The 21,072-nt window shown below is 48.5% G+C and overlaps 2 protein-coding genes across 3 annotated transcripts; both read left to right on the top strand.

The window, feature by feature from the left end:
• The first annotated feature begins 489 nt into the window (after nt 1-489).
• CENPH (centromere protein H) lies at nt 490-7,907 on the top strand. 2 transcript variants are annotated; one of them, XM_078874751.1, is made up of 10 exons: nt 490-558; nt 1,369-1,512; nt 3,243-3,298; nt 3,659-3,707; nt 4,358-4,429; nt 5,116-5,175; nt 5,325-5,388; nt 5,664-5,715; nt 6,934-7,094; nt 7,637-7,907. In XM_078874751.1, coding segments are annotated over exons 1-10 (750 nt in total). In that variant the 5' UTR covers nt 490-556; the 3' UTR covers nt 7,727-7,907. The 2 variants fall into 2 exon arrangements, with proteins under 2 accessions (XP_078730877.1, XP_078730876.1); XM_078874750.1 differs by lacking the exon at nt 490-558 and adding an exon at nt 759-935.
• Nucleotides 7,908-11,345: 3,438 nt separating this feature from the next.
• On the top strand, nt 11,346-20,299 carry LOC144945832 (acidic leucine-rich nuclear phosphoprotein 32 family member A-like). Its single transcript, XM_078874382.1, has 7 exons — nt 11,346-11,671; nt 13,524-13,673; nt 14,026-14,148; nt 14,258-14,432; nt 15,258-15,388; nt 16,373-16,439; nt 17,110-20,299. Exons 1-7 carry the CDS (start codon nt 11,621-11,623, stop codon nt 17,214-17,216), a joined length of 804 nt encoding a protein of 267 aa, XP_078730508.1. The 5' UTR covers nt 11,346-11,620; the 3' UTR covers nt 17,217-20,299.
• Nucleotides 20,300-21,072: the final 773 nt, after the last annotated feature.

Raw genomic sequence — 21,072 nt, 5'->3', positions numbered from 1 at the left:
GATAAGCATGCACCACCATCTAACGACTCGACGTCCAGCAATTTGGAGTGGGGGGCGGTTGTGCTTTGTCTGGTTCTGTATGGCTGTCTGTGCCTTGTTCTAAAAGAGTTCCAGTCTCGCAGGAGACGAATTGCTCCGCTCGTGTTCGCGGTGGGGGGGTAGGGGAGTGATCTTCTTAGGTTTTTTCGGTAAAGTCACGTAGGTAAAACATCAAAATTAATGAAAATAAAATAAAATAAAAACAAAAATCACGACGTTTCGGAGGCAACACAAGTCTCCGTCATCAGGTGGGACCGTCACAGCCAGATTAGCTGCATCAAGTGAGACTTGTGTTGCCTCCGAAACGTCGTGATTTTTGTTTTTATTTTATTTTATTTTCATTAATTTTGATGTTTTACCTACGTGACTTTACCGAAAAAACCTAAGAATATGGGAGGGGAGGGGTCGGGCTGGGGTAGTCACGTGGCGCGCGGGCACGGGGGGTGTGGCCTCGCGTCACGTGACGCGGTAGTGTTTTGGCGCCAAAAAAAAGTTGAAAACCGCGGGGCCCAACAACATGTGAGTGTGACACGGGGGTCTTTCTACCCCCTCAGGGGGGTCCCTCTACCCCCTCTACCCCCTCTACCCCCTCTACCCCCTGTACCCCCTGTACCCCCTCACGGGGTCTCTCTACCCCCGTCACGGCGATCTTTTATCCTGCCAACTTTTCACAGTAGGAGCGAGGCTGCTGCTGCTGCTGCTGGGTGTCATCCCGATGTTAACACTTTGGCCGGCATTTTACAGCATTGGGATGTTTGTCATTGCATGGGGAGGAGGGAAGGAGACAGGGGGGTTGGCTACGGGAGGGGACCCCGAGGGACCCCATGGGGAACCCGAGGGGACCAGGAGGGGACCCACGGACGACTAGGGAGAGAACGGACCGGCCACCCCCCGGGGTCGGTAATCGAACCCTTTGATCGGAGCGAGGCATCCACCGGCCCCACGTTGCCTTACACAATTGCGGTTGACCGATGCGATTTTCTAAACATCATTCTACATGGGGGTTTAAAAATATATATATTTATATGACGTTCGGCGTCATTTGGAGTCGAGTCTTTGCTTAATAGGAGAAATGAATAACTAAACATGAAACATGTCACTGCCTCCTGTGACCACTTGTCCTGGTCTCAACATTTCAATGCCGCGGGCGAGAATCAAAAACCCATAACGATTCTGGTGAAGTCTCCTGGCGAGATGTTTGCGCCTTGTGCCGCGACTCGAGGTTGCACCGGGAGCGTGACGTGGTTGTTGTTGTTTGTGGTTGTTGTTGTTTGTGGTTGTGAATCCTGTGTGGGTGTGAATCCTGTGTGGGTGTGCGTGCGAGTCCAGGTCGGCCCTGGATGGCGACGCGGCGAGGGCGCTACAGGATGTGAGCGATCGCCTGGCACGGGTGGCGCTTGGATGTCCTTTGGGCACCCACGACGAGGCTGTGACGTTGGGCGAGGAGGAGGGTGCCCTCCTGAGGGCGGTCAGGTGATTACAAAATAACCATGAAACTTAAAGCTTTTTATTTTACCAGGTATGCCCCCCCCCCCTCCTGAGCTATGTAGTGTTTTTTTCAGAAGCGACATGGCCATCGCAAACGATAGCTCAACGAAGTGGCTTATCACGTGGAAATTTAGAGCTGCCAAGTACTCTAACCCAGGGGTGGGGAACCTTTTTTCTGCCAAGGGCCATTTGGATAATTATAACATTATTCGCGGGCCATACAAAATTATCAACTTAAACATTTGCCTGTTATATTTGGTCAAACATTTAATTAACTCACCCCTAATGTGATGGCTGGAACTGCTTCTCTTTGGTGAGGCGTGTGATGTTAGCTGGTATTGATGATGTTGCTGCTACTCGCAACTGCTTTTCCAGGTTTGCTCCTAGATTTATTGAATTTCGAGTCCTGCCTGCGGTTGCCTTGGCAGGGCCACACCAAATGATTTTGCGGGCCGCATAAGGCCCGCGGACCGGACGTTCCCCATCCCTGCTCTAAACGCATGTTTCTAAATGTGGAGGGGAAAAACCGGAGAACCCGGAGAAAAATCCACACGACCACGGGGAGAGACTCGCAAACCTCAAATATACAGCAGGCGTCAGTGTCGGGATCGAACCCACGACCTCCTGCATACCAGGCGAGATGGTTAACATCTCGCCAGCTGAGTCGGCATCCATGTGCCCACCGGCTCAGGGTCAGGCTTCAGACAACCATTGCTCCATAGTGTTCTTCACTGATTTTCAGAGGGGGGGCAACTTTCGCCGATAAGACATCAGTGTGAGGGCCGCCACACATTTAAAACCATTGGGGTTTGACATCCATGATGGGGTGCGTCAGGGGCCGCACTAAAGGCCACCGTGGGCTGCCAGTGGCCCACGCGAGCCTTGCAATGAAGAACATTGCTTTATAGCCTTGGCCGGTTCCAATCCATAGCCAGACGGGAGTTTGGGACAACGGCTGAGCCGTGGCCCCTGGTTTTGTGTTCAGCGTAACAAGGGGCAACCTCTCAATTGGAAGTGGAGCAGGTGGGTTGTGATGTTGCTGCTTGGCTCGAATAGAACATGAACGCTGGTAGCAAAGGTTGTACAGTGCAAATGCCCACGTCAGCACTGAGCTTACGAGATTCTGGCTTTGCATTTGAACCTTATGGCGGGACCCCAGGGTCCCATAAGCCCCCGGCTCTCGCGTCAGCTGGGGCTGACATCTCCCCTCCCATCCTGATGCCAGGGGGGAAATAGATGAGGTTTAAGACTGTGGCTTGTCTACCTGCTATATTTTGCATTGGCTTCCGAGTCCTGACCTTCCCAGAAGCCCGAGCTGTTGAAGGAGGGTGTTCCAACTCGCTAAGAGAAAGCAGTGGTCCTGTTCTCACCATCTACACCGTCTGCAATAACCCACGCTCCCATCATCGAAAAAAACCGAAATGCTGCTCTGAAATGTCTGAATTCAGCCATGGAACAGGATCCTCATTCAAAAGAGGATGTCATCACATCCTGTGGCCTTGTGTCCATCACTTACATCCATTTTTGGTTATTGCCAGAGTGTTAGTTTAATCTTTATGTTAATTTAAGTTTCGGTCAATACATTTTGATGGTTTTCTGTAAAAATAAAATCACATGATTTAAGTAACTGTACAAAAGACTCCGCTTTATTTTTAGAGGAATTTGTTTTTAAAATATCTTTGTATTTTATCATAATCTTGGTTTGTTGTTTTCAGTTTCTGCGAGGAATTGCAGCACCAGAGCCAGGAGCTGCATGCTGTAGGCGCAGCGTGTACGTAGCATGCCCCATCACTCTTCTCACCCGTCACTGTCTCACCTGTCACTTTCACTCGCCGCTGCCTCACCCGCCGCTGCCTTGCCCGCACTGTCTCACCCACATTGTCTTCCGCCATGGTCTCACCAACACGGTCTCACCCGCACACTCTCACCCACACTGTCTCACCAACACGGTCTCACCAGCACTGTCTCACCCACACCCTCTCATCCACACTGCCTAACCCGCACTGCCTAACCCGCACTGCCTAACCTGCACTGCCTAACCCGCACTGCCTAACCCACTGTTGTTTCACCCGCACTGTCGTCCGTCACTGTCACCAACACTGTCTCACCCGCATTGTCTTTTTCTTTGCAGACATCAAGGATAAGGAACAGGATATTTCCCCAAATGCCCTTCATAGAGAGTAAGATCCCATCAGTCCTCACTAAAATGCCTTTGTTAAATGCACTTTGTGCTTTATAGGACATTATTTTCTGCCCATAATTGAGGTCCATCTGCTGACCCCAACCCAGGACCCTTTCTCTACAGCAGTGAACCAGTTTTGGTGGTGAGACAGGGCCCAGCCGAAGCACGTTTTCTGCTTGTTACTGAGGTTCACGGTTCGAATCCACCGGCTGCACTGATTTATTACTGCGGCTCTGCTTTACAGTGATCATTAAATGGTCTTCAATGTCAAGGTCCAAAGTTTCCAAAATTTGAAATTGTAATTATTAATCGCCGCCTACTAGCACACTAATACCCCAGGTCACACTTGCAAATGAGACTGTTATGTTCTCTTGGGTTCTTACCCGGTTTTACAAAATTTAACCTAAAACTAGAGTTATACTTTTCAATCTGTCTAGATTTTGTCTAACATGTTACCGCCCAGTTCATTCACCTCGAAGACCTCAAGTTTTCGGACAAGGAAGCACAAACTTGTCTTTATTGGCACAACTATGTTGTTAGGTTGACACAATGTACTGTGCATGATGTATTATCACCTACACACAGAGCTGCAACCACCTTGTGGTTTAAAAAATATAATTAAATTCATTTGTGGCTTTGTTCTTTCAGGATTCTGGACTTGCATAAAACATTGGAGAAATCATCTGGATTCACCTCCAACAGGGAACTCGTGATTAACAAGTAAAGTGCCCTGTTCCATTGTCGATGTTCAGTATTCGGTCAAGCGTTCATCAAATAGTTTTTCTAATACATTAGGTGCAATTTTACTATGTACTGAATGCTGCTTACAATACAGTTTGGATGTATTAAGTGCTTGTACAATATTGTACAACAGCATCCCATTATGCTGTATAAGGAAGATGTTCGTTATGAGAATGTGGGGAGGGGGTAGGGTTAGGTGGGGTGTAGGGTGGCACACTTAACACAAGTGCCTTGCAGTAAGAAGAGGCCTCGGTTAGGTGCCTTGCTGTGTGCAGTTTGTATGTTTTCCCCCTGTTCTGCATGTGATTCCTCCAGGTTCTCAGATTTCCTCCCATAGCTTAAAATCCACATACTGTAACTAGTATTGACCAAACTTCCCAATGTTGAAAAACTATCTGCAAATGAAATGGATTATGCACAGCAATCATCGCCCCCTCCTGAGAAAATATGGCAATACCCTCATGAAAAATGCAATTGGGACTGATTTGGATTCCAACTGCACCCGCCATAGTAAGCAGATGGAATTTGTCCGATGGTTGCTGCAACAAAAAGTGTTAGGTTATAAATTATAACGAATAAATGTTCGTAAATCCGTGTGCAAAATGTTATTGCTGCAGTAAGTTCTGATGTAATTTTGTCAATTCCTTTTGGTTCGTGTGCTCCAGCTTACTTACCAACAGGGCACTTATCCAGACAATGACGGAGAACAGCAGTGAAAAGACAGAGTATGTGAAAACAATACATGTCTTTAATATGTGCATTTTATGACGAAACACATTTTTATTGAATATATTCAATCCGTTCTCACTACATACTAATACATTGCGGATTTTATTAATATCAACTTCTGCGTGATATTTATGTGTGCGCGCAGGGCAATTTTAGCACAGCTCTTTCACAAAACCTCACTGAGTCAGCAGATTATTGCAGCTGTAGAGGCAAGTATATTAGTCAAGAGCAAACATTTAATATCGCTTCTACACAGTGCGTACATGTATTGTAAAATGTATGTGCTGTATTGTGCACAACACGTGCATGTTATGTTATCGACTTCCTCGTAGTCTTCTACAGTGTCTGTGTAATGCAGAGTTTGTGCGTCATGTTGCATAACTTGTTTGATGAACGTAAAATCGTACAATGAGCATTGGTATAAATGTATACATCCGACATTCCAGTTCTGCTGCAGTCGATGATATTGCGTCCTGTTTTACAGAAAAAGAATAAGCTCCTTCAGGAGCTCCTAGAGACCCAAAGCGAGGTACTAGGTGAGTGACTGTCGGTAAGGAGAAGTAACAATGCAGGACAAAGCGTTTCCACACGACCGTCCCCAGACGTAATATTGGTGCAGTATACATTAGGAGTTTTAAGCTGTCTGGCAATGGAGTTTTTCTTAACAATGTTAGCAGCTTCCAGGTCCTCAAAGTGCAGTATAACGCATCGTTCTTGACAACACAGTTGTGCTGCATGAGACCGAAACTCTATAATTAAGGTTTTCTTGGTTAGATCGCGTAAATATAAATGTCGTTAAACCCGCCACCACCCGACGCAGCCAATTAGTAATGCTTGTCACGTAAACAAAACGTGCCAATTAGTTACTTTAGCAAGCTGGTGTATTGGAGGGTAAACCCACAACATTTACAATTCGAAGTACGGTGTTTTGCTGGTGATCATAACCAGCATCATCAGGCGATAGCAAAAATTATTAAGATATCCTGTTCCAGTCTCAAATACGACACATTTATATTTATGCAATCTAACCCAAAAAACTACTTTATTATGGATAACTGGTGTATTTGCCCATCATGACAAGTTCATAAAAAATAAATGTAATCAAGACTACAATTTAAAGATTGCATTGAATTTATTGAATCAAAACCTTGTGACTTATTCACAGTGATAGCAAATGCAGGAATGATTGGAAACTGTCTTCGCTTCAAAATAAATGGTAAATTCACATCCCACGGTGTCAGATCAATTCTTGGAATGAAGACAATATCTCCAATTGGATTCTGAAAAGATTTAGGCCACAACAAAATGACGGTGCATTTCATGAATCACATGACGTGTGCCATCGCATAATCCTTTTTTGGGGTTGAGATTTAGAATCGGCATGGTTCCTTTTTTCAAAACCAATTCATGAGGCATGCATTCCAAATGGTGTTAGCGTGCTGCAAGAAATTCTACTGGATAATAAATTGACTTCACTCGGATCCACGTAGCCTACCCAGCATTACACAGCGTGTCAAGCGTTAGGTACAGATCACCAACAACCACATGGAAATTTATATTCTTGGTTATTTCGGTAAAGTCACGTAGAAAGGAAATAATAAAAGAATACAAATAAAACAAAATTATCACGACGTTTCGATTGCAACACAAGCCATAATCATCGGATGTGAAAACCACAGCAAGAAAATTTGAAAAGTGGTCGCAGAAGCCTACGTCTTAAACCAACTGAAACTCTAACATGTGTCTGCTCACAGCCATGAAGGAACAGAACCAGGCTTTGCTGAAGGAGGTGAAGGAGGTGATTGGGGCCCAAGTGAGCCACAGCCAACAGCCGCAGACAAAGCAGCAACTGGCCGGGAGCCACAAATTGACGATCGCCAACAATCGCGTCACCATTCTCCGCAACGTATTGCAGGTGAGAAGGGACCTTGTTGTACCCCAGTGTCACCCTAAGCTCTCTGCTGCTGTGCGGTGAGTTTATTGGAATTGGTGCAACAGGCCGCTCGTTTTTTAAGACGGTGGCACAAGACTGAAAGTCTTCTCGGGACAGGTGGGTTCTTATTCCAGAGTTTGTGTTCACTCAGGCATCTAAGTCAACTAAACTATGCATTTGCCTTTTTGAGTTATATATTGGCTGAATTGCTACTCTAATACAAAAACAGGTGGATTAGATCACTAGAGAACACTCATTTTGACTTAATTTTGGCTGCTTGGGCAGGACAATTCCATAGAAAGGACGACGACCGATGGTCAAGACTAACAACAGGCAGCCAACGAAAAATTACCAGTGTGTTGATGGATCAATGAGATCAGCTTGTGCATGGGAACGATGGATTGTTGCTTAGTAAGACCACGGAGAGGTTGGCGACAACTTGGGAAGCTCTTAATCCAGTAGTTCATGTAAAGAATAGATGTCTCACTTGTTGAATCTAATCAAGTTGTTTCTTGTTGTTGCAGGCTCTTATTCAAAGCAGTGGTATCGATTGGGCTGCAGATCCTAACCTACTTGGTTTTGTCCTGCAAATGGGCAAAGACAAGAAGTTTTAACCGTGTTAAAATACTAAGTAATTTTTGCTGAGTCTCTGAAACATCTACATCATTTGTAGTTTTATTTGCACAAGTACTTTTTAATTTTTGTGTTTTTCCTTCTGTATAATATAAGCAACAATGTTATTCATTCCTTATCCATTTAAAAAGTAAAATAAAAACATACTCTTGAACGAGATTTATTTTTGTTTGTTTTATTTTGCGCCTAATTGGCTTTGCCCCGTCTACCTGCGTTGAAGTGCAACTTGCATTGCACCATTGTGTGTGATTGTATATCCTTGCTGAATCGGAGACACCTGGCAATCTAGGTTTGTCCACCAGAATAATATAAATCTCATCTCTAATTCACCATGTTAGCTCCTCCATGCCAGTTCTTCGATTCCTTATAATAAAGGTACTCAAATGTATGTATTTCGATATATGTCCGAATTAGTAGATCATGACAATGCACTTTTATATCGAAACAAAATGTGTCAATAGCGCTGGGGTTGGCGGTGCTCGGTTGTGATGGGAGCCCGCTGTGCACTCGACGCGGCAAAGCTCAGCCCTGCGGTCTCAGTGTGGACTCATCAACCTTCGCTTGTATAAATCGTCCCGTTACAACGTTACAATCATCTACCAGAGGTGCAGCTCGATATTTTGGCGCCTGGGGCAAGGTGCCATCCTGGTGCCCCAACCCCCAAACTCGTAACTGAACCAAACACTGCCCCACCAAATAATTTAACCACCAACCGCCACTGCTTCGCTTTCAGAATTGCAGATGCACCATTATCCGGGTGTTGTGCCTCTCTTGCTACAGCACTGTCGTCTTATCACACATGCTATCGGTTAAGACATCTACAAATAACGAAACATCTACTTCCACAGGCATCAACGTCTACAACCATCGTATAAGCAGCGTCAGTCTACTGTGGCACAATAGATGAGCAAATGCCTCATATCCTCTCCACATTAAAACAATTTTCAAGTATTTCTTTTGCAACCCATTAGCCTCACGGGCCTTATGGCAGTACATACCTTCACCAGCATTGATTCAAGCAAGTCTGACTGCTGATGAGACACTGTAGGCCGAAACCGGTCCAGTCTGCTTGTTAAAATTTACATTGCTGGCACTCAGAGCCTGTGTACGGCTGATGGGGTTGTGTAACTTATTTTCTTAATGTCAAGATGTGAATGATACATTCTCTTGATGTATTACTCCACAACGACGCTCATGAGTATGTACGATGGTTACAAAAAAGCAAATCTCACAAGAAACCCGTTACAACCCCTGTAGCGTGACCTTGTTTAAATGGAGGGCACGACAATGTCCTTAACCACTGGTTTAAAGGTTAGTAAACCTTTAAACTAGTGGTTCTTAATCTAGGGTGCACGCACCCCCTCGAGGTGCGAGATGCCCTCTCCGGGAACCAATAGCGGTTGCAGGCTGCAGTAAATGTTACTTAAACCAACGTTCATTGTCGAGCTGAATCGGTAACGGCGCAATTTCTGATTTTGTTCTGACCCAGTGCCCGTGCTTGACATCTGTGAGAGCTCATCGTCGTCCTCAAGTGTTTATACACATATTCTCGTGTTTGCCCGTCGGTCGCGAATTCTGCCTCTCTCTCACCAACCCAACCGCCGGGGTACAAAGGAACGGGGATTGTGACTCCCCCCCCCCCATCCGTCTCATTCTCTACGAATCTGTGCGCATCTGCGTCCAGCGCGTTCGGGCCTGCCACAAACCGCGCTGCCTGCGTTGCGGTTCGTGTGCGGAGTGACCGGACGCTTTGATGGGAGAGGAGAGGGGGAGAGGGGGGGAGGATCGGCCTGGCGGAGGGCGGCCGTGGCGCCGGCAGTGGCGGCCGCTGCCAGAGCGCGGCGTGGCGCGCACGTGTTCAAGCGGCCGGGGGTCAGGGGCCGCGGCAAATCACCCTGTGCTGGAGCTCATTGTTCAAGCTATTACGCCTAATCGGTAACCCCACGGGACGACACAATATAGCAGCACAGCTGTCAACCCCGACACGGGTTATGTACCCCGTGTTCTTCTTGTACAGGGAGATTGAGTGGTCAGGTCAAAAATAAATGTCTGTGTTTCACCCTTGTGATGGGACTTTGTAGGATGAACGTTGAGATCTATAATGAGCACGGGGTGACCAATACGGTCTGAGTTGGTCTGTATTAAGGTAGGGCACTGATAAGGGGTTGACAGGTATGAATATATCGGTAAATAAATGGGTCACCGTATACTGTGTGTGGCTATGTGTGTCTCGCCACACAAGCCACGTGTTTCGCTTGTGCTTCCTATACTATAAACTTTGTATTTGATTGTAACAGGTAAGGCCCACTGAGCAAGATGTAGCTGTTTTTCAGAAGCGACCTGGCTATCACAAATGATAGCTCAACGAAGTGGAAATTTATCGTAGCAGCAAAATATTCTTAAACGCGTGATGTTGATTCTAAATGTGAAGGGAAAACCCGGAGGACCCGGAGAAAAATCCACGCGACCACAATGAGAGAGAGAGAGACACGCAAACTCCAAATATGCAGCAGCAGGCGTTCAGGGTTGGGATCAAACCCACGACCTCCTGTGTACCAGGCGAGGGAATTAACATCTCATAGGCACCGTGATGATGAGACAGAGACACGCAAACTCCAAATATACAGCAGCAGGCGTTCAGGGTTGGGATCAAACCCACGACCTCCTGTGTATCAGGCGAGGGAATTAACATCTCATAGGCGCCTCTGTCCACCCAGCAGTAGAGATGGGATTCACCAAAGGTCGCGTGCAGTGGGGTAAAGTGTGGGCACCTCTTCCAACACGTCTGGCCGGTGTGGAAGAGTAGGCCAAATACGATCTAGAGCTCCGTCTCGTGGAGGCCCCTCCGCCACCAGTGGTGCGAGAGAAACATTGCAGGGCTGTGACGGGAGGGCAAACGAACCGTGCGGTGACTGAGGTCGCCGTGCCGTTTGTCCGTCCGCGCGTGCCAACCCGTGAACTCATTAGGAACGTTCCAACTGGAAGCGGTTACCGGTTTATGAAAAACGGTTACCGTTTGTCGTTTAGCAATCACGATAGTGCACTCAATATAAACCAAAGACAATTCGCTCCCAATCACACATCTGTCCATCCCTCCACGCCACGAAAAAGAAAGTTCTGTATTTTTTTTTACACATCCCATCAGACAGGCGTCCTTCCTTCTTTGAGTGTAGAATTGCAGGTGTTTGTCTCTGGTGTACATCAATCAGATAAAAAAAAATAATGCCATATATTATCAGAGCTTGTTAATGCGAACTTGGTTCCTTGCAAAAGGTTTCTACTTGGTGTTTGAACATCTAAACACTGCCAGTTTTATTGCCAGAAAGGGTCAAAACCTTCCCATTTATTTTTCATACCTTGACACTGGCCAAAAAAAGGCCCCATTTTTTTAAAGTTTATTTTTGTTTGCATGTTCACAAGCACCTTGCGTGCTTAATTCAGTACTCGATTCCTTGCGAATGCTTTCTATTTGGTGTTTTATTGCCAGAAATGGTCAAAACCTATTCCCATTCATTTTTATTCCACCACCACTTGGACCACTCCCGCCGGGAATTTTGCGCCGTTCGCTGCCCCGCCGAGTCCGCGCCGCCGAGCAAATCGCCGCGGTCCCTGGCCTCGCGCCGTTGAAGCGTGGAGCGCGGGACACGAGAATCGCGAGGCGCGAGATCGGGAGGGTGTCGGCGAGGTTCAGGAGGGATCAGGAGGTACCAGGAGGATCCAGGAGGGACCAGGAGGAACCAGGAGGGAGCAGGGAACCCAGGACCAGTCTCCGGGGACTCTAGTCGGAGAGCAGCGGCCCACAGCTCCCCCCCGGCCTGGTGGCGAGGACGCCGCGTCTCCTCCTCCTCCTCAACCTCTCCGTGGGCCGCGCGGCCATGGACATGAAGAAGATGATCACGGAGATGCGCGGGAAAGCGCCGGCAGAGGTGAGCAGCGCTCTCCTCACCCAACAACAATCCACCTCGCTCACACAGCCCTCACCCAGCCCCACACACAGCCCCACACACACACAGCCACACACCCAGCCCCACACACACACGAGACTCACCAAGCCCTCACCTCGGCTTACCCAGCACTCACCCCAGCACTCACCCCAAACTCACCCAATATCCATCCAACATCCACCTCGCTCACACAGCCCTCACCCAGCTCCTCACCCCCCACACACACAGCTCACTCACCCAGCCCCTGCCTCAACTAGCCCAACACTCACCCAACACTCACCTGAGCTCACTCATCACTCACCCAGCTCCTCACCCCACACACACACAGCTCACTCACCCAGCTCCTGCCTAAACTCACCCAACACTCACCTAAGCTCACTCATCACTCGCCTAAACTCAACCTATCACTCACCAACTCCCTTACCACTCCCCTATCACCTCACTACCCCACTCAACGCTCACCTAAACTCGCCCAACAACCGACCAAGCACTCAAATCCACTCCCCCATTCTCTTCACCCACTAAACACTCAGCGAAACTCACAAGACAAAGATCCCCCGTGTAGCCTGCAACAGACTGTGGGGGCAAGTGCTGAGCGAGTAAAGGCTATGAAGGCTACCGGCACTGTGGCACACGAGGGGGTGGGTGGCCAGCACCACGCCCGTCCGCCTTTGTCTTCCCAGGGGCGATGTTGACCACACACCGCACTGGTTACTCATTTGAGGCTGAGTTGACCTAGGGTAGGCCCAGGACCGGTTCAGATAATCGTCATCTGTCTTGGCCGTGAGCGGGAATCGAATACATAGTTTGAACACGGTTATTATACTACGAGACCTCCTTTACCAGTGGCAAAATATAGTAATAGGTTTTTACCCTTTCAACTGGTACAAAAACTGACACCTTTATACAAGGGATCATGTTTCCAACACCAATGGAGACTGGGCTCTAAGAAAAGCTGTCTCGGGTGTGGACCAATCAACTTCAAGGACAGTGCATATCATTATCAGAGTTGTTTATTTTCTTTTGCATTCTGACTGCTTGTGTTGTGGTTATTGCAAACATGATCTGACTGTTTGTAGGGGGGGGGGGTCTGCGATGTTCCTGCATTGTGTGAATCTCAATTTTGAGTATCGACCACGTGGCAACATCGCCCGCTACTGTGGAAACCTGTAGACTCAAGAGTGAGGCATTCCTGGGTAAACGAGCATAATTCAAACAACAAATAAATAAAAACTTATTTTGTTGATGTACAGGGACTCTTCGACTTACGAACATTCGACTTACGAACTTTCAGAGATACGAACAAACCTGGTACTTATGTCCAGTTGCCTGTTCGCGCCCAGAGTCGTAAGTTCAGCTGCTGCTGACCAATTCCATAATTTTTTTTATTGTTTTTATTACACCTCAACATGAGGCCGGTACAAAACACCCATCACTGAGCAGAGGGGGGAACTGAGAATCTACGCGAACATCTGCCCAACGTTGGCACCACAGGGCCCAGTGAAGGGGGGAAAATTGGGCTCACTGCACCACCCAAGTTGGGGACTGCGTGTGGTGGGGACATGAACGTCTATACGGCACAGAGGAAAGGGGTTAAGGGCTATCAATCATTCCCCATTCATTCAATCCATTCATCGTCATTGACTGTGATCAATTTCACTTGGGCCGAATTCACGCATCGTCACAGATTCGCCCACATTGCTTCCCCTCATCTATTTCATTCAACTCATCTCCACCATTACATTCATACGTTCTGTTCTTGATTCTCTGTAAAGCGCCTTGCTTCAGGCACTATATAAATTACGGGCGGCACCGCCACCCCCGCCGCCCACAGGTGAAGGAGCTGGTGCTGGACAACTGTGGCTGCCGCGAGGGCAAGGTGGATGGCCTCACGGAGGAGTTTGAGGGCCTGGAGCTGCTCAGCCTCATCAACACCGGCCTCACCGCACTCTCCAGCCTGCCCAAGCTCCCCAAACTCAAGAAGGTAATCGCGGAGGAGCGGGGCGACAGGCATGGAGATAGATAGGGATAGGTAATGTTCATCAATAGCAACACGATCCTAGGTAGCAACCCCAGCATCCTAGACAGCAACCCCAGCATCCTAGACGGCAACACTGTTGTTAAAGTCAAGGGGGCCCCAACTCATAGCTTTAGCCACCAGGGGGGCGGGGAGGGTGGGCAAGGCACCTCCTGCCCCCACGCTCGTTATGCCACTAAGCAGGCAGAGGCAATGCTCGTGTGGGGTTGCCTCTGTGCCGCTGGGCGCGAGGCGGGTTGGCCGGTGTCACTGTCGCGCGATTCTCCGCCGGTGCTGACCGCTGCGCGCCCCTCGGCAGCTGGAGCTCGGCGGGAATAAGATCACGGACGGCTTGGAGGCGCTGGTGGAGAAGACGCCCAACCTCACGTACCTGAGCCTCACCGGTAACAAGATCAAGGATCTGAGCAGCCTGGAGCCGCTGGTGAGCGCCCCCAATCGCTACACAGGCTTCTTCTGTTTCGGCTGATCATTTTAAAAGTACCATTTAAAATGATTTATGACCACACGTCGCTTCCCGTCGGCCCGCACAGAAAAAGCTGGAGAAGCTGAAGAGCTTGGACCTGTTCAACTGCGAGGTGGTGAACCAGCCCAACTACCGCGAGGAGCTCTTCCGCCTGCTGCCTGCCCTCTCCTACCTGGACGGCTTTGACCGCGACAACCAGGAGGCCTCCGAGTCGGAGGACGAGCACTACCCCGGGGAGAGCGGTGCGTGCCCCCCCCCCCCCCCCGTACTCCCTGCCTTCGCGCGCCGTCGCTCACGATCGAGGTCTTTGGTGCCGCACGCGGCCGCCTGTAGTCCGGCGCCGTGTGGAGGGCAGCACCGGCGCGACTTGGCGGATCACCGCACAAATGCTGCGACAAACTCGCTTCCCGTAGGCCGTCGAGGAGGTGCCCTGGCTCGCCAGGAGACGGCGGTACAGCCGAATGCGGACTCCACCTGTGCCGTCTGTAGGGGGTAGACTGCTTCCCTCTCACGCTTTTGGTTTTTCTCCGGATACTCTGGTTACCTCCCACATTTAAAATGGCCGATAACACCATGATATATAGAGGACCGCAGAGCTTGGGCGATTGCCGCGCGACTGCCTTCCCCGCTTGTCTGTGGTTCCTCGTGCCTTGGAGTTTCTCTCTCTCTATGAGAGTGAGAGAGTTCCATGCGGTGGCGTGTTACAAGTTAAAATTATTCCGCTTGTTTACCCAGGAAAGCTTTTGCAGGAGGGCCCTGCCGAGTCTTCACAGTAGGAGGTCGATGGTGCTGCTGCTGTGCGTGATCCCCATTGATTATCTTACAGGGAATGTTTCAGCATTGGGATGTTTTTGTCCGATACCAGTTACACATGTCGTGTGACTTTTTTTTTGCCATGGGAGGAAACCATACAATTTGGAAGAGACCCATGGAGAACAGGGAGGAGGACTTGCAGACTGCACACGAGTAATAATAAAATAAAAATCCATTTACTTTGTCAATTTTATCAGGGCCAATGATAACGTTGCCGCCGATGATTGCCAATAATGGACGTCTTGCCGTGCCAGATGATGATGAGGACGATGAGGACGACGACGATGAGGAGGATGAAGATGAGGACGAGGATGCCGTGGGCGAGGACGACGACGAGGATGAGAATGACGTCGGCCTGGAATATTTGGCACGGGAGAACCTTCAGGTGCGTGTCGGAGGAGTCGTCACCCTGTCTGAGTTCCACGAGTGTTTGTGGAGCGTAGAGTGTTTGTGGAGTGTGGAGTGTTGGTTGAGCCTTGTAATTGTCTCTGCCCGCTTAGAATCCAGGGGGTGCTATGCATACAGAAGATCATCGATTATTTGGGGAGGGGGGGGGAGCACCAGAATTTCAAAAACGCCGGATAATCACTAATCATGATTTTAAAATAGCGTTTATGACATTGCGTTTTTAGGTGTTGTGTTTATATTTTCTCGTGTTTTTAATTAGTTTACTGTGAAAATTGGCATTAATATACATACACAGACAAAAATAAATATCCCGTAAAAAGTTACTGTATTAACTCTACCATACTTACAACTCCAATCTCGAAAATGTATAGGGGTGCAGTATTTTCATTGTTCAAGTTGTTCTCTGTAATATTTGACACTGAATTCAAACGTAGCTACTTTGTCACGCAAACGGTACCGATTGCCGGACTGGTTACAGCCTTTGGAGCGGTTTTGCCGGTTTCGCCGGATCAGCCCGGGACCGCCGGATAATGTTAGAAGCCGGATAATCGCATGCCGGATAATTATCAATGCTTAACTGTAATCTCGTTTGAACGGCGGTGCACAAATGGGAGAATGTAAGAGTCTCGCCCGCTTGTGACCGTGGTCTATTGATCACATGACCGGGCGCTGCCCCCACTGCGCGCTCACACGGAGGGGGAGGACACACGCTACGTGTCGAGCAACGCCCCGGTGCCATTTGGAGTCCATTAGCGGACTCCAAGCGCAGCTATTGTGTTCTGTCAGTTGCTTCTCGAATGCTGTGCAAAGGAGAGACTCGGGCTCACCTACGGGGGTTCTAGGCGTAGACACGCACGCGCCCATTTAAAAAAGGCACGTATTTTAGGCTTTGGTGATTTATTTTTCAATTATGCATTCGTGTGACACTGATATAATCACTGAATGTCCTGTCCGTCCACAGGATGACGAGGATGATGGAGAGTACAAATTCAAGGACGAAGACGAGGAAGAGGAGGATGATGAGGATGGTAGGGGCCCAGTGTGCTCTGTGCCGGCGGCTTGGGAGTTGGCGGCCGTGTCCCTAGAATTGAGATAAGGGATGGGCTTCACACCGCTGTCATTTGTGTACGATGATGAGATTAGATTACAACCGCTGTTTGAGATGTTGGCGTGAACTTACGGCTGCTGTTAGAGATGATGGGATGAACTTACGGTACTGTCAGAGATGATGGGATGAACTTAAAGTGCTGTTGAATAATTAAATTAACTTGGAAAATAATTGTTTTTTTACCCTTTTATCTGGCAACAAAACCGACACATTTTTTTACAAGGAGTCATGTTTGCATACCTGCAGTCATAATGCAAACAAACAACATAACTCTGATAATGCATGCACTGTCCTTGAAGTTGATTGGTCCACACCCGAGACAACTTTCCTTAGAGCCTAGTCTCACATGGTGTTGGACCAGATGACGCCAAAAGGTGCATCCCATCATCTCTAACAGCAGTTTTGTTGCCAGATAAAAGGGTAAAAAACCAATTATCATATTTCTTACTGGCAAAAGAGGTTCCGATGGTGAACTTAGAACAGTCAGTCTCTGCTGGAGATGATGGGCTGAACCGACGGTAGCTCTTCTATGCCCGTAGCCTGACGAGGTACACGCTCACGACTGCCGCTCTCGTTTGTTTTTGCATCAGATGAAGAAGGGGAAGATGGAGCCAAGGGGGAGAAGAGAAAGCGCGCCCCTGACGACGAAGGTGAAGAAGACGACGACGACGACGACGACGATGAAGAGGATGAGTGAAAGCCGGCATGCGTTGGCGTGTCGGTGGGCAAGGAGGTGCCGGGCGAGGGGGGGGTGGGGGGTGGGCTAGGGGCTGGGTAGTCGGGTGACGTGCGTGTGTGTGTGTGAATGGGGGAGTGAAGCTTTAGGCCGAGCTGTGTTTTGGAAACTGCACCCGTTTTTAGTGAATCCCCCTGCGGAGCTGCACAGTCGAAATACAATCACGCAATCAATGGAGGATCGTAACAATTTGGCGAAATGCACGGCTGAACCGTTGACTTTGCAATTCGAAAGCACTGCATCGTGGCATTGGTAAGACGCCGGTTCCGTGGTGGTCCGTGTCCACGCCGGTTCTCGCCGTAAACGGGCAGAACCATATTCTTAGGTTTTTTCGGTAAAGTCACGTATGTGACTTTACCGAAAAAACCTAAGAATATGATTCCTTGCAGTCACGAAAGCTTCAAATCTAGGGCAGAACCATCGCGGCCGCACGGTCGGTTCGGCGAAAAGTTGAACCAGCCTCCGTGACCTTATTCGGGTGATGTGCGATCGGAATAACTGAGTATCGGAATGTCTCAACAATTGATCGGCAACAGTACTACAGGGACTACTCTACTTACGAACGAGTTCGGTTCCAGAGGTCTGTTCGTAAGTCGATTTGTTCGCAAGTCCAACTTTATACTCCTGTCGATTCCAAACACGTTGTACGACGTGTACACTAAACGCGTGTAATGGCTTTAAAAGTTGTGTAATCTCCTGTAGATGTAGATGCCACCACCGCCAACTATTGCGCGGCGGTTGAACTTACGATTGTTGGTCCAAACAGGCAACTGGACTTAGAGGCGGGTTTGTTCGTATCACTGATAGTTTGTAGAGGGGTCCCTGTCGCCAGTTGTTGTTCATGTTTAACGGAACACGTGCAGTGATGTGAATGTTTTCAACATCCATTGTGCGCCGTGACGGGGCCACCACGAGGGGGCATCGCTGGACAATTGACACACTTGGATACCGAGATTGAGAATCTTTTTTTTTTTAAACGGTTAACAGTACTTTCATAATTAATGCTTATTACACATGAGTTAATGAGTATTGATTACAAATTAAAAGGTGTCTTTTAACTGTTTTAATAAAATAAAACTAGTTTCTTCCCTGGGGACTCTAAACCTGGTGTCCTCCACGTGTACAGCCAGGCCCCCGCACGAGTGTCACTCCCCTGCCTGACTGAGACAACGCATCCTTGCCATGTTTGTCTCTCCACATGGCAATTCAGAGTCTTCTTTTACGCCCTTCCCATCGGCCACCCAGGGCCCTGTACGCCTGCGTCATCATGCAACGTCTGCCGATTGGGAAACCGGTTTTAGTCACGAATTGGATTTATCTATCATGGAGGAGGAATCCGATGAGTTGTGAAGCTCTTTTTCACAGATGTCCAGCAAAGGGGAATGAGTCCGCGAGTTACATTGACAAAATACAACAACAACAACAAAAACGATGTAAGAGCAAGACGGAGAAATGGTTAAGCAAGTCGCTAAAATTAAATACAGAGTATCGAAGTATACCTTTCACGAATATATAAATCCCCGCCGGTCATTGTCAATGCCAAACGCAAGCTTCATAAAGTCTTAACGATAAATAGATGCCTCGGTGAGCGTGACTCTTATTACAAACAACATCAGGAATTTTTTGAGAATTACGCGATGCAGTATTATTATGCGATGACTGTAACCGTGACTGGATCGGCCGCACATTTGTGTGGCGGAGTAAAGAGGGACGGAACGCGCGGGGTGGACTCGACGGTGGCGCGGAACGGACGGCACGACGCGTGCGGTGGGTTCCGTGATGCCCCGGGGGCGGTGCAGCACGACTTGTTCACCAGCGGTGAGCGTGCCCACCGCTTGAAGCGCCGCTGCGGCGAGGCGTTATCTCCCTCGTCTGGTACGCAGGAGGTCGTGGGTTCGATTACGACCCTGACGCCTGCTGCTGTATACTTGGAGTTTGCGTGTCTCCCCGTGGTCGCGTGGATTTTTTTTCTCCGGGGCCTTGAGTTTTTTGCTTCAAATTTAGAATCAACGCGCATTTAGAGAATTTGGCTGCTTTCAATTTCCGTGTGATAATCCACTTTGTTGGGCTATCATTTGTGGCCACTACTCTTGTGAAAAAGAGCTACATAGCTCGGTGGGTTGTACCTGGTCAAATAAAACAGACGAGGGTTGTCGCTAACGGTGCAGTTTTCACGGGTTTGGTTCCCAACACGAGCTCCCCAGAATGTAAACACAAGTAGACATTTAAATGTTAAGTTTTTGAGACGTGTTGAGTTAAATATAAAGTGTGCTTTTTTTTTTCTTCTAAACTTGGGTTTGTCTTTTGCTGTGTAAGCCAGCTCGTGCACCCCCACGTTCTTAGCTAGCGAGTGTTTTGTAGTATTCTGTTAATCAAGCAGGCGAACCTCTGCTCCGCAATGGTCCCGAAGTTCCGTTTCTGTAATCGTGCCCAGAATTGTGCGTGTCCCCCGAGAAAACAATCGCCATTCGCACCGGGGGTCCGTTGAGTGATGGTAAATCGGCTCCTGTTTTGGTATATCTTGTTCGGTAGCCATTACTTCAACAATTGGGGGGGGGGGGGGAAATATATCGCCGAACGATTAAGCGCGGAATACTGCTACAGTCATTCTCGACCACTAACCCCTCCCGATTAAAATGTTAATTGACCAAATACGTTGGGGCGTAATCCGTTTTCGTCGTTTTTAGGTTCAACTCGCTCTACCTTTTGTCGCTGTGATGACGCAAATTCTGGTGTCCCCCTAACTTCATCCTGGCAAGCGTGCCGCCCCAATGTGAACCACCCAGCACTGGGAGGCTCTGCTGACGTGAGCGACCGAGGGAGGTTCAAAGCCATATCCCACGTAATGATGGAGTTTGCGGTACCCCGTGTTGATTGGCGAATCCCAGTCACCTGTTCCAGAACAATACATTTATACCGTTTTGTTGACAGTACAGTTTATATATATTTTCATGTTAAGGTTGAATTGTCTGGCGGCGTTCAAGTTGTGTCCACCTTGGAATTGCTTATAAACTGCTTTAATAAAACATTTTGGATATACACTTTCCGGAGTTTTGGTTTGTCAATAATATGCTCTCATACAATGCGGTAGTTGCGTTCCTGAAGTACACCGCGTTATGGACAAAATAATATATAATATAGAGGTAAAGCACAGTCCGCGATGACACGTGAGATGCATGCGCAGGCTGAACAAAGACTTGAAGCACGTGGGTAGCATCTAGAAGCATCCAGCAGCATCCCGCCTCGTGCGATGATGCTTCGCCGAGGCAGCCACACGACCGATTCTTCCTCCTCGCGCGACGTAGTTTCGTTCGCTCAATCGCGTTGTATCCAATTCGTGTCCGCGTTATGAAAAAATGTGTTCCCTCATATGTTCATCGTGTTATCCAATTCGCGTTATGAAAGTTACGCGTTGTAGGAGGACAGATTGCATAGTCATTATTTTTTTGTTTGTGTGCTATAGACGCGTCGTTTGGCACGCTGGCCCCCGATGATGCGGCTGTGGCCCCATCGTTTACAAAAAGTGACGGAGGTGAGAACGTCCGGGGATGGATTCGTGGAATCGGCGGAAGGGAGCGTGGGCACCGAAGTGAGACGAAGGCTTGATGATCGCATCGCCGAAGGAGGCTCGTTCAGAATCGGACGAATGTTTGCCTCTTCTCATCCACGGCAATGGCTATGCAGCAAGGGACGACCTCGCCGTGTGATTTAGGACTAACATTGACGGATCGGGTTCGCTATCAAGACCAAGATGAAGGGATGGGAACATGTGGAAAAGAAAACGGTTCGACACACGAGACATGTCAGGGTGTAGAGT

This window comes from Lampetra fluviatilis, chromosome 39 (assembly GCF_964198595.1).
Source record: "Lampetra fluviatilis chromosome 39, kcLamFluv1.1, whole genome shotgun sequence".
Lineage (NCBI taxonomy): Eukaryota > Metazoa > Chordata > Hyperoartia > Petromyzontiformes > Petromyzontidae > Lampetra > Lampetra fluviatilis.
Note: the sequence above shows the minus strand (reverse complement) of the source record. Positions and strands in the feature narration are given on the sequence as shown.

Bases quoted from the DNA above. Each gene is read 5' to 3' on its own strand.
- CENPH (XM_078874750.1), top strand. From the start codon at position 805: ATGGGGAGGAGGGAAGGAGACAGGGGGGTTGGCTACGGGAGGGGACCC. The intron at 3,299-3,658 runs GTACGTAGCATG...TTTTCTTTGCAG, and splicing joins GCATGCTGTAGGCGCAGCGT to ACATCAAGGATAAGGAACAG. The intron at 4,430-5,115 runs GTAAAGTGCCCT...CGTGTGCTCCAG, and splicing joins AGGGAACTCGTGATTAACAA to CTTACTTACCAACAGGGCAC.
- LOC144945832 (XM_078874382.1), top strand. From the start codon at position 11,621: ATGGACATGAAGAAGATGATCACGGAGATGCGCGGGAAAGCGCCGGCA. The intron at 11,672-13,523 runs GTGAGCAGCGCT...CGCCGCCCACAG, and splicing joins GCGGGAAAGCGCCGGCAGAG to GTGAAGGAGCTGGTGCTGGA. The intron at 16,440-17,109 runs GTAGGGGCCCAG...TTTTTGCATCAG, and splicing joins AGAGGAGGATGATGAGGATG to ATGAAGAAGGGGAAGATGGA.